This window comes from Phacochoerus africanus, chromosome 10 (assembly GCF_016906955.1).
Source record: "Phacochoerus africanus isolate WHEZ1 chromosome 10, ROS_Pafr_v1, whole genome shotgun sequence".
In the NCBI taxonomy this organism is placed as follows: Eukaryota; Metazoa; Chordata; class Mammalia; order Artiodactyla; family Suidae; genus Phacochoerus; species Phacochoerus africanus.
The window spans coordinates 2,966,581-2,981,983 of record NC_062553.1 but is presented as its reverse complement, the minus strand read 5'-3'; the positions used below and the strand labels follow the sequence as shown (position 1 = coordinate 2,981,983).

The following is a 15,403-nucleotide window of genomic DNA, read 5'->3' as shown; positions in this document are numbered from 1 at the left end:
CGGCCAGGCAGACCGCACTGCTCAGGCTCACGTTCCTGGCGCTCCCAACCCATGGTGGCATGACCTCCCTCCATGGTCATCTATGGCTCCTCATTGCCTCCAGGATGCGGTTGGAACTCCCTGGCATGGCTCTGCCACCTGCTCTCATATTGCAGTCCCCTGTCTACTCACACAGGGGTGGCGGCTGCCCCCTAGCAGGAGGCACGTGTGCCCAATCTTTGCTCCCCATTCTTGTCACAGCACCCTCCCTGCAATGCACTTACTGAAACCTGTGTTCCAAGTCTCAGAACAGAGTCCACCCTCTCGGAAAGCCTCTCGGTCACAGCAGGGTGGGCTCCCCTGCTTTGGAGGTTAAAGGCCTTGGCTCGAACCTCTCCCCAGCTGCACACTGGGCAGCCAGAACATACCCTGCTCCTGCCAGGCTCAGGGCACCACTCCTGTAGAAGAAAGAAGGGAGGGACTCCTGCCTGGCAAGGCTGCTCTGTGGACAAAAGGAAACAGGAGTTGGGAAGACTCTGCAGACATCCACAAGGAGTCCAAGAGCAGGTGATGAACGCTGAATGCTTTCCAGGCACAAAAAAGGTTCGAAGCTGGGGATTATCACCATGAACTGGGGGAAGGGGTATACTGTTAGACTATCTGGGGGTCAGGGGAGCATTGGCTCTGTGAAAACACAAATTTGATATTTTAAAATAAATTTACATTTGGAAAGGGCAGCCATTCTGCCCATGACATTTAAAAAAAAAAATCTCAAAAAAAAAAAAGTCTCAGATAATGAGTCTGTGGTTGGGCATATTCACCCTTTTCACTATGGCTGCCAGGAAGCTCTGGACAAACTGTTCAAACTAATCCCCACCTTTTCAAATTTTGCTGTGGTTTTTTATTTCTCTTTCAGATTTAATTATTGTAGTACTGTCTGTTGAAGCAAATTCTCAACAATTTAATCAATCCAGACCTCAGTTGGAAGAAATTTTTTGAATGGAGAACACTCCCAGCAGCTGAAAAGCCACAGCCTCACTAGTGGGGGCTGCTGTGGGCTTGCCTCCCCAAGGGATGAAGACTTGGCTTCATTTCTCAGATAAAATTATTGCCAGTCCCTGAAGCCAACCCTCAGCTCCTGGGAGGTGGGACGTGCAAAGTCCTCTGTATAGACTTTCAGCGCAGCCGGAGGTGGGCGGGAAAAAGGTGTTAACACAGGAGAGAGGGTGGAGTGTGAGCACGGAGTAGCTCTGGAAACCAGTAGAAACCCCTCTGCTGTCCCAGGATATGTGGCCCTGGCACTGGGGACGCCACAGTGACCTTGCATGCAGGGTGGGCTCTGAACACCCCACTTCTGCAGGGGGAGCGTGGTGGGAGCAAGTCCTGGAGCGCTGGGCTCCCTTCTCTGCGCACTGTCTCTGGCTCCGGAAGAGCCACCCACTCGGGGAAAGGCCAGCGCCGTTCCGTTCCCGCCTCACTTTCCCGCCACCCCATGTCCACGACCTGCAGACACACCCCTGGTACTTGTTCTTCTACATTAACCACCCCCTTTGGCCTCATCCAAGAAGCATGTAATGAGTATCCACTGCATACACACGCTGGCCCAGCTCCTGGGGGACAGAGCAGTTAACCCGAGAGTCCCTGGCCACAGGAACCCAGAGCCCAGTGCTCTCCCGAGGGTTCTCCCAAAGGGCCCCGATGGTCTGGGATGAACTGTGGGCAGGTGAGCACGGGTGCTGGAGGGAGAGGACCAGAAGGAGGCCGGGAGGCTTCCTGGAGGTGGTGGGCTAGAGCCAGGCTGGAAGCAGGAGTGGCACATGGGGTGGGGGGCGGAGCCCAGGCAAAGCTGGGAGGCAGGACGCCCCCGAAGTGCCTGGTCCCGGTCCCATTCCTTACTTGACCCACAGTTATTGTCCCCACTGCTGAGGCCTCAGGTCTCAGTGCTGCCACCAGGCCCCCTGCACGGCCGAGGCCACCCCGCCGTGCCACGCAGCGCCTACTTACTCCAGAGGCCCTGGGACAGGTGCACGCTGCCGCCCGCTGACTTGGGCAGGGAGCACTTCTGGCACATGCACTCCTTGCCGTTGAAGGTCACTCGGTCCCCGGGCGGGAAGGGCGACCTGAAACAAGACTGCACGTTACCAGCCAGGACCAGCGGGGAGCCCCATCCAAGCCACCAGGCCCCCACCTCCTCGGGGCCCACAGGCTCAGGCCCCTCCATCCAGGCGCTGCTGTGGCCCTGCTGGGCGACCTCAGGCTGGTCACTGACAGCTTAGCCCGGGTGGCGTCCTCAGCACCGGCAGGCAGAGCCACGATGCCACGGTGAGGAGCAGAGGGAGCCGGCCCAGCGCCTGCCCATGGTGGTCAGCCGGGCAGTCTTGATCGCCAGCCTCCTTCCTCCAACCCTGCCTCCTCTGAGCCCCCAGGATGCTCTGTCCCTGTCAGCTCCACAACAAGGGCGCCCTTACTGGACCCCTAGCCTGGGAGCCTCCAAAAGATGCCTGTCTGAGTTGGTTGCTGCTTCACTTTTCTCTACAGGTGTGAAAATGGAAGATCAGAGAGGGCAGGTAACTTTTCCAAGGACACACAGCTGCAGCATGTTAGAACTGGGGGCAAACCGAGTCCCGTCTGGCTCCAAAGCTCCATGATTTGCCTGCCCAGGGTTCTCAGAAGGCTGTGACACAGGAGCCTATGAGACTGTACACTGAAGTCCTTTTTTATTTGAAAGTCTGGCCTTCTGTTCATCACGGTTTTTTGGGCACTAATTTCAGTTTTTAAAATACCACATTAAAATATCATTTACATTAATAACTGAGTTTTTGGTGTCCCCTTCAATTCAGCATCCAAAGCAGATGCCCACTTATTGAATCCTAGGCCCAGCCCAGTGCAAGGTGAGGTTATGGCCCTGGCTGCCCTAGGTGGGAGCAGCAAAGCCGGCCCACCCGCTGGTGACAGAGGTGGGTTAGCACCTGCATCTGGTGAACTAGGGCCAGGCCACTGACTGCCACTAAACTCCCGGCAGCCACCGGGCCACTTCCTAGGAGCTCAGCCTCGGCAGGAGCCTGAGCTCTGGGCAGAGTCTCTGAATGATCTGATGCCCAGCCGATGCCCGTGCTCTGGCTTAAGCCTTTGCTCTTTCCTCCCTGCCTCCTGCAGGGCTGGACAAGGCCAGGTCACTGTCAGCGAATGAATGAGCCAGTGAGTCAATGACAGACAGAAGCCCCCAGGAGGCCTAGCTCAGCTGCGTCGGCCTGCCCAGCCTCCTCGCAGGGCCTGCCCGGGTCACACCAACTCCAGTCCAGCCCTGACTCTGCAAGCAGAGATTTCCAACACAATAGCCTGCTGTGCCTTCCCTTCCAGAAGCCCTGCCAGAGCTCTCGCTTTGTGGGGCTGGCACTCAGGGCCCTGGGTCTCGTCAGCAAGTGGGTTCTTGGGCCCCTCCAGCCGGTCCTCCTGGCTCTAGGAGGCCAAGGACAAATAGAGGCGGAGCTGACCCCCTCCTCAGACGTTTGAGACTGTCCCTCGCTCCTCAGTCCTTCAGCTGTGCCCCCGGAGCCTCGGCAGCTGTCTGACACCTTGTCCTGTGGGGTTAGTGCTGTGGTCTGCCTCCCTCCCGTTGAGTGTCTGGCAGTCGCCTTGGTCATGGGGGTTCTGGGACAGTGGGGGTCCCTTGCCTTGCCTGGTTGTGATCTGAGTGGAACCCAGAGCAAGTAACTTAACCGAGCTCCTGTTTCTCACCTGCAAAATGAGGCTAAGAACCCCTGTGTCTCAAGGCTGTTCTTCATCTCTCCGCCCACCATCCCTCCATCCCTCCATCCGACCTGCAGCTTGGAAGGCTCTAGCACACTGCCTGGAATCCAGGCAGGGCTGAATGAATGGTAGCTCTTATTTCATTAATCCAGCTTTCCTGAAGATTAGTTTCACACATGTACCCACTCATGTAACCAACACCACAGTCGTGATACGGGACCTTTTGTCCACTGCAAAAAGTCTGCTGTGACTAGCCACAGTCGCCCCCCTGATTCGGGCCCCAGGAAGCCACGATGAGCCTTCTGACCCATGGATCAGGTGATTTTTCTGGGACCACATAGAAGAGGAATCACACATTTGAGGTCTTGTTTGCTGCTTGTTTTATGATCCACCCAGGTGGGAGCACACAGCACGGTTCGCTCTTTTTGATGGCTGAGTGCTGATCCTTTGCCCGGATGAGCCCCGGGATGTGTTCCTTTCACACGGCAGGACGTTCGGGTTCTTTCTAGTTTGGGGCTGTTGTGAATAAAACTGCTAGGAGCGTTTGGGGACAAGTCGGTGTGGACGTGTGCTTTCGTTTCTCCTGGGTGACTACCTCGGAGGGAGTCGCGGGCCCGCAGGCTCACCACGTGTCTAACGTGGCAAGAAGCTGCCAGGCTGCTTTCCGTACAGGTGGCGCCAGGCTGCCATCCCACCAGCGACTTCGCGTCCTCGGCATCATCCATTGCCTTGCTGTCGGCCGTTCCAGAGAGTGTCTGATGGCGTTTTAGTGGGTTGTAATTTGCATCCCCCTCACGACTAGTAATGTTGATTCCATCACCGTTTCATGGGCTTGTTGGTCATTTGGACATATTTTTGTGGAATATCAGTTCAACTCTTTTGCCCATTTTTTTTTCCTCTTTGAAGGTCTTTAATGAAAAGTTTAATTATCATGCTACTGCACCTGAGTATATTACTTTAGAGTTTATGTTAGCCAGGGAGTTTCAGTATCAAAAAAAAAGCATGAGCGACAAGAGGTTACTTTTCCGTAAAGACACATTATTTTTAAAAAGTCATGTGGCTCCTGCACGCAATTTCCAAGTGCAGAGCTGGAATTTTTCTAGTCACATTTGTCAATGTGGTTTTTTTTAAATCATATTAAATCTTTTTTTTCTTTTTTCTTTTTTTTAATTTTTATTTCCCCAATACAATTTTTTTTCTACTGTCCAGCAAAGTGACCCAGTCACACACACATGTACACATTCTTTTTTCTCCCATGATCAGGCTCCATCATCAGTGACTAGACATAGTTCCCAGCGCTACGCAGCAGGATCTCATTGCTCATCCATTCCAAAGGCAACAGTTTGCATCTATGAACCCCAAACCCCCAGTCCATCCCACTCCCTCCCCCTCCCCCTTGGCAACCACAAGTCTATTCTCCAAGTCCATGAGTTTCTTTTCTGTGGAAAGGTTCATTTGTGTCGTATATTAGATTCCAGATATAAGTGATATCATATGGTATTTGTATTTCTCTTTCTGACTTACTTCACTCAGTGTGAGAGTCTCTAGTTCCATCCATGTTGCTGCAAATTCTTTTGCCCATTTTTAATAGGGTTTTTTTTTTTTTTTGGTCTTTTTAGGGCCACACCTGCAGCATATGGAAATTCCCAGGTTAGGGGTTGAATCGGAGCTGTGCTTTCAGCCTACGCCACAGCCACAGCCACACAAGATCTGAGCCATGTCTGTGACCTACACCACAGCTCACGGCAATGCTGGATCCTTAACCCACTAAGTGAGGCCAGGGATTGAACCTGCATCCTCATGGAGACTAGTCAGATTTGTTACCACTGAGCCATGATGGGAACTTCCTTAATTGTTTTTTTGATCTCCTCGTTATTGAATTGTAGAAGTTCTTTTTATGTTGTAGATAACAGTCTTTTGCCAGATATACATTAGCTACCAGTTGATGGCTTGCTTTTGCATTCTCTTCATCTCTTTTGATGCTGTTTTTCTTCAGCTTGCAAAACTTCCTTTAACTTGACTGCAGTGTGGGTCTTGCTGGCGACAAATCCTCTTAGCATTTGCGTGTCTATGAAAGTCTTTATCTTGCCGTCATCTTTGTGTGTGACGGCTTTGCTGACATTACTTTGTTCACATTCTCTGGAACATGCCCTTAGCACTCAATGTGTGCAGGGCAATGATTTTTAGTGTATTCAGAGTTGTGACTACATAATCAAAACCCCCACAGTTTGACATTTTTCATCACCCACAAAAGAAATGCCATACCCTTTATAATGGTCTAGTCTTCATTTCTGAGAGGCTTTTTGGCAGCAGGGGTGGTGGGGCCTTGACATAGAATTGTCTGATAAATTTTTTCCTCTCGGCTCTCTATTGTCGTCTGGTGCACATTATTTCAGATGAGAAGTCTGCAGTCATTCTTCTGTTCCATCGTACAGAATGGTTTTTCTTTTCCCTTTTGCTGCTTTTAAGATTTTCTTCTTCTTCTTCTTTTTTTTTTGTCTTTTTGTCTTTTTTAGGGCCACACCCACAGCATATGGAGGTTCCCAGGCTAGGGGTCTAATTGGAGCTGTAGCCACTGGCCTACACCACAGCCACAGCAACGTGGGATCTGAGCCGTGTCTGCAACCTACACCACACCTCATGGCAATACTGGATCCTTAACCCACTGAGTGAGGCCAGGGATCAAACCCACAACCTCATGGATCCTAGTTGGATTTGTTAACCACTGAGCCATGATGGGAACTCCAAGATTTTCTTCTTAATACTGTTTCTCAGAAATTTTATTATGAGGGACTTGGTAGGTTTTTGTTATATTTATTCTGCTTAGGGTTTACTGAGATTCTTGGATCTGTGAGTTTAGAGTTTTCATCAACTTTGGACATTTTCCAGCCATTATTTCTTCAATTTTTTTTCAGTCTTCCCCCATTGCCTTGGTCTTCTCCTTCCAACTTAGAGAGATCTATATCTAAAGAGAGAGTTTCCTTTCATAGTTTTCAGGCTTTTCTTCCTGTCTTTTTTTTTAGTTTGACTAGTTTCTATTGTTACATGTTTCCTGTTCACCCGTCTTTTCCTCTGTAATATATAATCTACCACTAATTCCTTTCAGGGAATTTTTCATTTCAGAAATTTCAGTGTTCATTGCTAGAACTACACTGTGGTTTCTTTTCATATTTTCTACAATGGTCCTATATTATGTTCATGTTTTCCTTTAAATACTTAAATATATTTACTCCAGCTGTCTTAAAGTCATTGTCTGCTAGTTTACCCATGGATCTCACTTCTGGGTCTGTTGCTATTGACTGATTTTCCTTCTGGCCCCAGGTCCCATTTTGCAGCTTCTTCCCATGACCAGTCACAGTTGATGGGTGTTGGACAGTGTTAATTTTACGTTGTTGGTCATCGGGCTCTCTTCTCTTTGACAAAGAGTGTTAGACTTTGCTTTGGCAGCAGTCAGCTCATTTGTAGACCAGCACGATCTTGTTGAGCTTTGTTCTGTACTGGGAGCCGGTTTACATCAGCTTCCACCTGGGGGCTTTCTCAGTCTAGCTAATAGTGCACGACCATTCTGGTGTCCCTGGCAGGCCTGGATGCTCAGCAAGGAGCTTCCGCCTGGCCAGAGCGTGAATGTCCCCAGCGTGGGAGTGATTAGCTTGCCGCAAGTGGTTATTCTTTGCCCCACCCTGTGAAATTTCCTCTCTGTCTACGTGGTTTGCATTCAGTCCAAGACTCAAAGGCACCTGCATGTGGCTCTCCTGAGCTCTCATTCTGCACTGCTCTCTCCCCTCTGCTGCACTGCTCCTGTCTCTTACATCCCTGTCCCCTAACTTGGGGAGGATGCCAGGCTGTACTCGGCCCCTTCCCTGTCCTGGGGCTCAAGAAACAGCCTCCAGGCAGAAAGCTGGGTAGTCACGGGGGTCCCTTCCTGCACCTCCCTCTGTTAGTCCTGGGCTGCCCGGACCCCAGCATCCCCAAATGGTTGTTTTGTATATTTTGCCCAGTTTTCTAGTTGTTTACAGTGGGGGATAAGACCCGTTCTCGTTACTCCAGCGTGACAGACCTGTCTGCTATTATTTTCTAAGTAACAGTTGACCTAGAGGTGACTTTTCAAACCCACTGTGATTACATCATGCCTCGTCTCTGAGCCACATGCCCCGAAATCAAACACTGAGATCTTCCTGAGTGGAACTCGGACCCACAGGAACTCTTTGGTTAGAAACGGCCCTTGTCATTGTTCCTTCCTCCATCAACAGTCGCCCCGCCCCCGACAAAAGCTCCCGTTTTGTGTCTAGAGCACACACTGTAACTGCTGAAGCCTGCTTCAAGAACAACACTCAAAGAGTCCTCTTTCAACTGGGTGTGGTGAGCCAGAGAACAGAGCAGAAGATACTCTGGGGTTTCCATCTCCCTGGGGAGCGATGGGACTAGGGGGGCTGGGAGGGAGGGGGGAAGGGGGAGGAGGATGCCCACTAGGGGGAGGCTGCCTGCTGGCCTCTCCCCAAGCCCCAGAGGTGCAGGGCACGGAGGGGAGCTGGGCGTAGCCTTGCTGCCGAGGGCTAGGGGCTCAGTCTGTCTCCAGCCATCGTTTACTGCACACCTGCTCTGTGCCAGGCACCAGGCACCAGAGGAGTCGGATCCAGCCCCAGCCCTCATGGCACGCATATCAAGCAGCTCTGGGACATGCTGCCAGAGAAGGGTTTGGGGCCTGGGATGCAGCAGGGCCGTGGGGAGCAGAGCGGGGGAGGTGGGAGAGGCAGCTCTTGCCACCCTGCAGTGTCTTCAGATGCTGTGCCCTGAGGGTCTGGGTTTCAAGTCATCAGTGCCAGCCCAGGCCTGGCCAGTGTAGGTGCTTAAAAAACCTGGATGAATGAATGAATCTGTGAATGAATGAAGGGCCTGGAACAGACGTGCAGCTCCTCTCAGCCAGGCTGGGAGGCTCTGACTTTCTTGGGGAGGCCATGGGGGCAGCATGGAGGAGGGACAGGCAGAGGGAGGCGGAGACCCCAGCATGGAGGCCTTGGCAAGGCTCCAGTAGGCAAATTCTGGGCCTGAGTGGGGGCAGCGGCTGGCAGATTTGGGAGAGGGATGGACCTGGGAAGACGCCTGTGCTTAGGGCTCACATGGCTGGTTAGGGTTAGGGAGCCACCTACAGTCAGAGATGCAGGAGCAAGAGGCAGGACGTGCAGGTGCCTGGTAGCAGGAGAGCAGAGGAGGGAGGAGTGGCCGTGGTTAGCACGGAGGGGCTGAGGCATGGACATGGCAGGCACCAATGTCAGAGAAGGAACAGGCGGAAGCTGCGGGCAGGAGGGCTGCCCAAGGGGGCCCAAGAGGCCTGCGGAGAGAGAACCTCCCCAGAAGCCAGCGCAGGCCACATGCCGGAAGGGTTTCTGCTTCCTGGGGTAAGAGGGCGGGGGCTGCGCTGCGGGCGAGGGGTGGGGCTGCAGGGCGGGGCCAAGGCTGTGCCTCTGAGCAGAGCCGCTGTCCATCCGCCACCCCTTGGCTGGGCCCCGCCTCCCCTCCCAGCCACGAGCCAATGGGAGGAAGGAAAAAAGGAGGGAGATGGCGTGAAGAGGGGGAGGGGGAGACGAGGGGCAGGGGCACGAGGAAGGCGCGTGCCAGCCCTCGCTCACCGGCAGACAGCGCACACGAAGCAGTCGGGGTGGTAGGTCTTGCCCAGGGCGGACACCACCTCGCCCTCGATGAACTGATCGCAGCTGAAGCAGCGGGTCCCGTACAGCCGCTGGTAGTCCTGCGTGCAGATGTACTCGCCCTGCCGCACGAAGAAGCCGCCCTCGGCCAGGTCACAGCCACACGCTGGAGAGACAGGTGGGGGCCGTGTTAGCAGGTGGGAACCAGCTCCCCGGCCCAGATGGGCCCCATGCACAGGCCGCAGGGCAGACTCGAGGGGCTTGCTGGACCCTTAGGGGGGCCGGGCTCCAGGCTCCTGCCCCTCAGCCTGGAGTTGAGTGGACTTCCTCGTGGAAGCTTCTAGAAAGGGGCAGCGATCGGGGAGGAGAAGGAGCCTGTGCCCAGCGCCCCTCGCCTCCTTGACCCCACCAGGCGTGGTCCATGAGCCTCCCCCAGCACCTGGTCCTCCAGGTGGGCATCCTCAGAACTGAATACAACAGGTGGGGAAGGCACGTCACACCTGGGCACCTACCAGGCACTCAGCCGTCCAGGGTGGGGAGACCCATAGGGTAGAGGGCAGATGAGTCACTGTCAGTGAGGCCTCCTAACCCCCACGCCTCCCCGACAGCATGGATGAGACCAGACCCCCTGCAAGGGGCAGAGGCCGGACACACTGGCACTGCCCCACCCCACCCCCACACCTCCTGCCCCAGGAAGGGGCGGGGGACACTGCCTGGTAGACAACCGGGTGCCTTCCCTCAGGACAGTGGCCAGTTCACCCCACACGCCCCATCCAGTCCCAGGGCACATGGGAGCCAGGCTTGGTTCCAGAAGAAGCAGCCTGTGTGCCCTGGTTGGCCCCAGCTCCACCAGCCGGCTAGTCCAGGGTCCTTGGTGGGTGCAGCGCCCAAGCCAGAGTCTCGAAAATCCAGGTAGCCCATCTTTGAATTGACATCTAAAAATTTTCATCAAAAATTAACCAGTTATGGAGGATGTCACTTCCAGCCAACGCTAAGTAGCAGCATCTTTAAATTTAACTGTCACCTTGTCCTTTTGAGGAGACGCAGGAGGTTGCAGACACTGGAGTGAGACCACCGACCTCTGTGTGTAAACAGCCAGGCTCTGAGTGCAGCAGGCATTTCCCCTCATCCCTTTTGCTGCCTGGAAAGCCCAGTTCTGTCCCACTCCCCACGGGACTGTGTGCGGATGTGCGGTGTTCCATATCGCGTTCTCTGCCACAAAAGCCCCACAGGAACTTCTCTATGGTCACGAGGCTCTAAATAGTCCATAACTGATGTGGCTGTTATTACAAGCACCGGGACAAAGCGCTAGTACAACCCACGTGTTGTCAACTTTGGCAAATAGCACCGTGTGGCTAGAGTAGGAGCCTGGATGACGCGGTGGTGGCGGCGGAAGGGAGTTCCTGGCGTCTGGTCAAGGGAGCCCTGACCTGTGAACTTCACCGGGTTTGGTGGCCTGGGAGGTCGGGAGGTGGGGCAGGTGAGCAGCCCTCTTCCCCGTGCAGGCGTCTTTTCCGGCTGGACCGTTTGGGAGGGAGGCTGGAAGCTGAATCTCCATAGGGTCTTTGGGTCCCCGGATGTCTGGTCTGGTCAGCAGTGCCCTTGCAGCTCAGGCCCTGGCCGGTGAACACGACACCCCCCGAGACCTGGGGGCTCCAGGGGCCCTGCTTGGGCGGGGGCGGGGGGGGGCACTGGGCTCTGCTCCCGTTCCTGCCCGTGTGTGTGTGTGTGTGTGTGTGTGTGTGTGTGTGTGTCGCTGCTCCTGGTCTCCCTGTCCCTGGTCATGGGGCTACACATGTCATTGCCACCAGAGTGGCCGGAAATCCCTCATTCCCCGCCTCCCAGGAGCTGTTAGCTCTCCCGACGAGGCATAAAGCTGAGCAGCTGGGAAACCCAGACGCCACGGCCGCCTGGCTTTGGACGCAGGTCCACCGGGGCTGTGCTGCGTGTCCCTGGGCAAATTCCTGGCCTCTCTGGGCCCCCAAGTCCTCATCCGGGCCTCCTTCAGGGGTGAGAACCGCAGCACAGAGGCCCACCCGGGAGCTAGCGTGACGTAAGCCCCACGTCGTGCGGGGCCACCACCCAGGCCATGGTTGTCACTCACCCCGGGAGGCCGGGGCAGTGCTGGCTCTGAACCCTCACACCAGCCCAAGAGGGAAAACCCTTCATTAAATCTCGCACTGCTGCACAGGCCAAGCAGACGGACCGGACGGTGTGTCCCGGGCCTCTGGAGGAGAATTCCTGCCTTTTTCTGTTCTCGTGCCTGTACCGGTTCAGCCCCTGTGGGATGGCATGGCTCTGGCATTTGCCTCATTGTCTAATCTTCTTAAAGGTACGACGGCGCTGACTGTTTCTCGAAGGAGCAACACTGGAAGGTGGATCTCGTGCCCCATTAAAACCCGAGTCTATATTGCGGAGGCTCCAGGAGACTGACTAACACAGTTTTTCTGCCCCAAAAGCCAGGGCCACGGCCGCCCGGTCATCTCTGCTGCTCATCAGACTGTGGCTGCTCGAGTGGGTCAAGGTCAGGGCCCGGCGGTAAGCCCAACTCCCGGCCTGCTGAAAACAGACTCTAAATTCAGAGTCCGAACGTACAGGACGCGTCCTCACGTTCTGTTTGCCTGTCCGAGTAGCCGAGACCGTGAGGGCACCAAGCCACCGTGGGTGGCCTGGAGCGGCCCCCGCTTTGGCATCCACGTGGTCATTTCTGAGAAACCGTCGGGAGGGGGCGGGCCATGGTGGGAAGACAGTCAGGACCACTTTCTGGAAGACCGCTTGGCACCGCCTCAAAGGACTGTGGGAACGGCTCCAAGCCTCTGACCCAGCCGGCCCTCTCCGGGCCTCTGTCCCGAGGAAATGCCCGTGGCTGTCGGCAGAGGCGGAGCTGCACGGTGCTGGCTGCAGCGTCACTAGGGCACCCCGAGCAAACAAACGCCGGGTTTAGAGACAGGCCGTCTGGGTGCGAATCCTCGCTCCTGCTGCTCCCCAGCTGTGTGACCCGGAGCAAGTGACTTAGCTTCTCTGAACCTCGGAGCGCTCATCTGTAACATGGGGCTACCACACTGATCTCATGGGGTCGTCACGAGACATCAGCGAGATGAGGCGTAGGAAGCTGATGCGGGGCTGGAACTGGCGTCCAGTTTAACAGCCCAGGAGGGGCCGGGCTCCTGAAGGAACCTGGGCAGATGCTGACACTGAGAAACGAATGACAGGGAAGGGCTGACACAGTCGCCTCAAGTGGAAAGATCAGGACACAGAGGTATGTGCATAACACGACTTCAAATTAGAGACTCCTACAAAGAAGCCTGGGGGGCTCCCTCCCCAGTGCGGCCGGCCATCCCCTGGGGAGGTCGGCAGAGGGACGCTCTCCGCCTGCCTGATCCCTGGGCTTCGTACTGGTGTCTGCGAAGACAGAGCCACTGACACTAAAACACAAGGCAGCCTGAGAACTCCAGGGCGCTCACGAGAGTCGGAGCCAGCGGGGTCAGGAGCGTGGGGACCCTGCCAGCCGGGGGCCTAGGCTCCCCTCTGCCTCGGCCCCTCCGTCTCATGGGAAGTACCAGGCCCATGTCATCGGGGATTCCTTCCTGCTGTGACTCTTTGCAACTCTGCCGTGCGATCCGGGCTCAGGAGCGCCCTGCAGGGGTCGGGCTGTGCAGAGCAGGTACCCTCGGCCGGCGGACGGGACACACCTGTCCGGAGCTTTGCCTCGTGTTCTGAGAGCCTTTGGTCGGCTTCTCATAAACGGCCCTGGGATGAAGCTGTTTTGCCCCATATTTCCTCGTCACCCCCGCCCCCCCTCCCCCCCCACCGCCGGCCCAGACCAGTTGCAGGTGTGGCTGTTCGTGGTCCCCAGATGGGTGTGTCCTTGTGGACCAGATCTGTTTTCCTGGACAAGTTTCGAGTCGTTTGTAGCAAGGGGAACAGCGTCCATCTTCTCTTGAGGTCCTACTATGTGCTGGACGTTTGCCCCATTCTGTCTCACACGGACGCCCATTTTGTAGTGTGAAGGCAGAGCTGGCTGGACTCCCAGACAATCCGAACCGGACGTCCGCTCACACTGATCTCATGGGGTCGTCACGAGAAATCGGTGAGATGGGGCGTCCTGTCCAAGCTGCCGTGGTCTCTGGCTGGGGGTCTGGCCCCCTCCCCAGCCTGCCCTGGCCTCCCCGCATCCGCACAGCAGCAAGTGGGTCCAAGAAACCAAGTCGGACAGGACCCTCCGTGTTCCTTCTCCCTCGGCGTCACAGCCCAGGTCCCCGCCAGGACCCCCTCCCCCCCAGGCCTCTCCCCCACCCTCCTCACTCTGCTCCAGGTACACTGGCCTCCTGCTGACCCGGAACCTGCAGGGCACCCTGTTTTAGTGCCATTGCACTGGCTGTTCACCTTCAGGTCTTCATGCAAAGGTCACCTCCTCCATGGAGCCTGCCCTGATTATCCAATTTAAAATAATGGCATTCGGAGTTCCCGCCGTGGTTAACGGATCCAACCAGGAACTATGAGGTTGCAGGTTCGATCCCTGGCCTTGCTCAGTGGGTTAAGGACCCGGCATTGCCGTAAGCTGTGGGTGTAGGTTACAGACGTGGCTCGGATCCCGCGTAGCTGTGGCTGTGGCTGGCAGCTGCAGCTCTGATTTGACCCCCAGCCTGGGAACTTCCATATGCTACAGATGCTATTTTATTTTATTTTGTCTTTTTCTCCTGCTCATCAGAACTCGCCAGGCCATCGCGGGATCTGCCTGGTTTAATTTCCTCTACTCTCCCTACAGACACGCTTGCTCCGTTAATGGTTGCAAAGCCTCCAGATCGCTGCTTTTAAAAGCTGACTTAAAAAGCCAAAGGGGAGGTGACCACTGTATTTAAAAGGATTGTCTGGGAGCGCAGACCTTGGGAGCTCCATAAAAGGCATCGACGTCCAGAGACAAAAAAAAAAAAAAAAGACAAAACGAAATAAAATAGAGACACCCCAGGACTCCCAACCCTGTCTACCTCGCTCCTTCTCTCCCCTTCCCCGCAGCTCGCTTGCAGCATATCATCGGAGTGAAGTATTTATTCTGCGTTTAGTGGCTCTGTCTCCCTGCACTAGCACGTGATCTCCATGAGGCCAAGGACGTCTATTTGTTCACGGATGCTTCCCAAGCACCCAGAACACTATCTGGCACAGAGTCGATGCCCCACATGGGTGTGGAGTGGAAACCAAGGCTAAGCCCCACACGAGCTGGCGGGGGCAGAGGTGGGGTTCGAACTCAGAACTTCTGGCACCAAAGCCCAAGCTTGAGGCAGCTGGGGAGGTCTGGATAATTATGTGCTTTCTCTCACAGACCTTCAGGTTTAGGTAAACCAAGGCGTGTCAAACAAGTGCCTGGTGGCAGGAACCCAAGAGGCTGGCGTGTATGTCATCTCTTGGATCAGAATCAGACACAACTGTCCTTTGGGCCAACAGACCCTGCTTTGGTGGGACTGGCAGCACACCCACCCAGGGACAAACACGCCTAGTAGTGGTCAGTTGCCCTCCCTCCATTCCTCTTTGCCAGTGAGAGTGGACGTGGGACCCAGTTCTGGCCAACGAATCACAGGGGAAGTCCTTGGGTCTTTCAGGGAAACATTCTCTTTTCTGATCGAAGGGAGATTATCCTGCTTACCCAGTCATGCAAGGGGAGGGCAGGCTGTGTACATCTCTGCCCAGCCTCTTCCCCAGGGCTGAGCATCAACCTGTGAGGATGTGATGTTTGGAGCTTCAGCAGCCATCTTGAGGCCATGAGGAGAGGCACTGCTTGTATGTCCAAGATTAGAGGAGAGAACCTGAGTCTCTGATGATCTTGTCGAGCAGTTAAATTAACCAGCTCTGAGGGTGAGGACGCTACTTCCAGATTTCATGTTAAGATGATAAATATCCATGTAATTTAAGACACCGTAAGTTGGGTCATTTTTCTGTTCCCCCAAAAGCACACTCAGTGATTCACAAACTTTGCATTTTCATGAGAGCCTAGATAAAAGATAAATCTAAGACTGTGCCATCCTTATGCTTAA

General features: G+C 55.0%; 1 protein-coding gene across 27 annotated transcripts in view; it reads right to left on the bottom strand.

Annotated features, from left to right (window-relative positions):
* Positions 1-15,403, bottom strand: part of ABLIM2 (actin binding LIM protein family member 2) — a 137,775-nt gene that overhangs the window by 74,854 nt on the left and 47,518 nt on the right. For all 27 annotated transcript variants that reach the window (XM_047798188.1, XM_047798168.1, XM_047798161.1 and 24 more), the window contains exons 3-4: positions 9,357-9,540; positions 1,984-2,099 (exon numbers count right to left, since the gene is read on the bottom strand). In XM_047798188.1, coding sequence (XP_047654144.1) covers positions 1,984-2,099; positions 9,357-9,540 — 300 coding nt within the window. The remainder of the gene's footprint in view (positions 1-1,983; positions 2,100-9,356; positions 9,541-15,403) is intronic.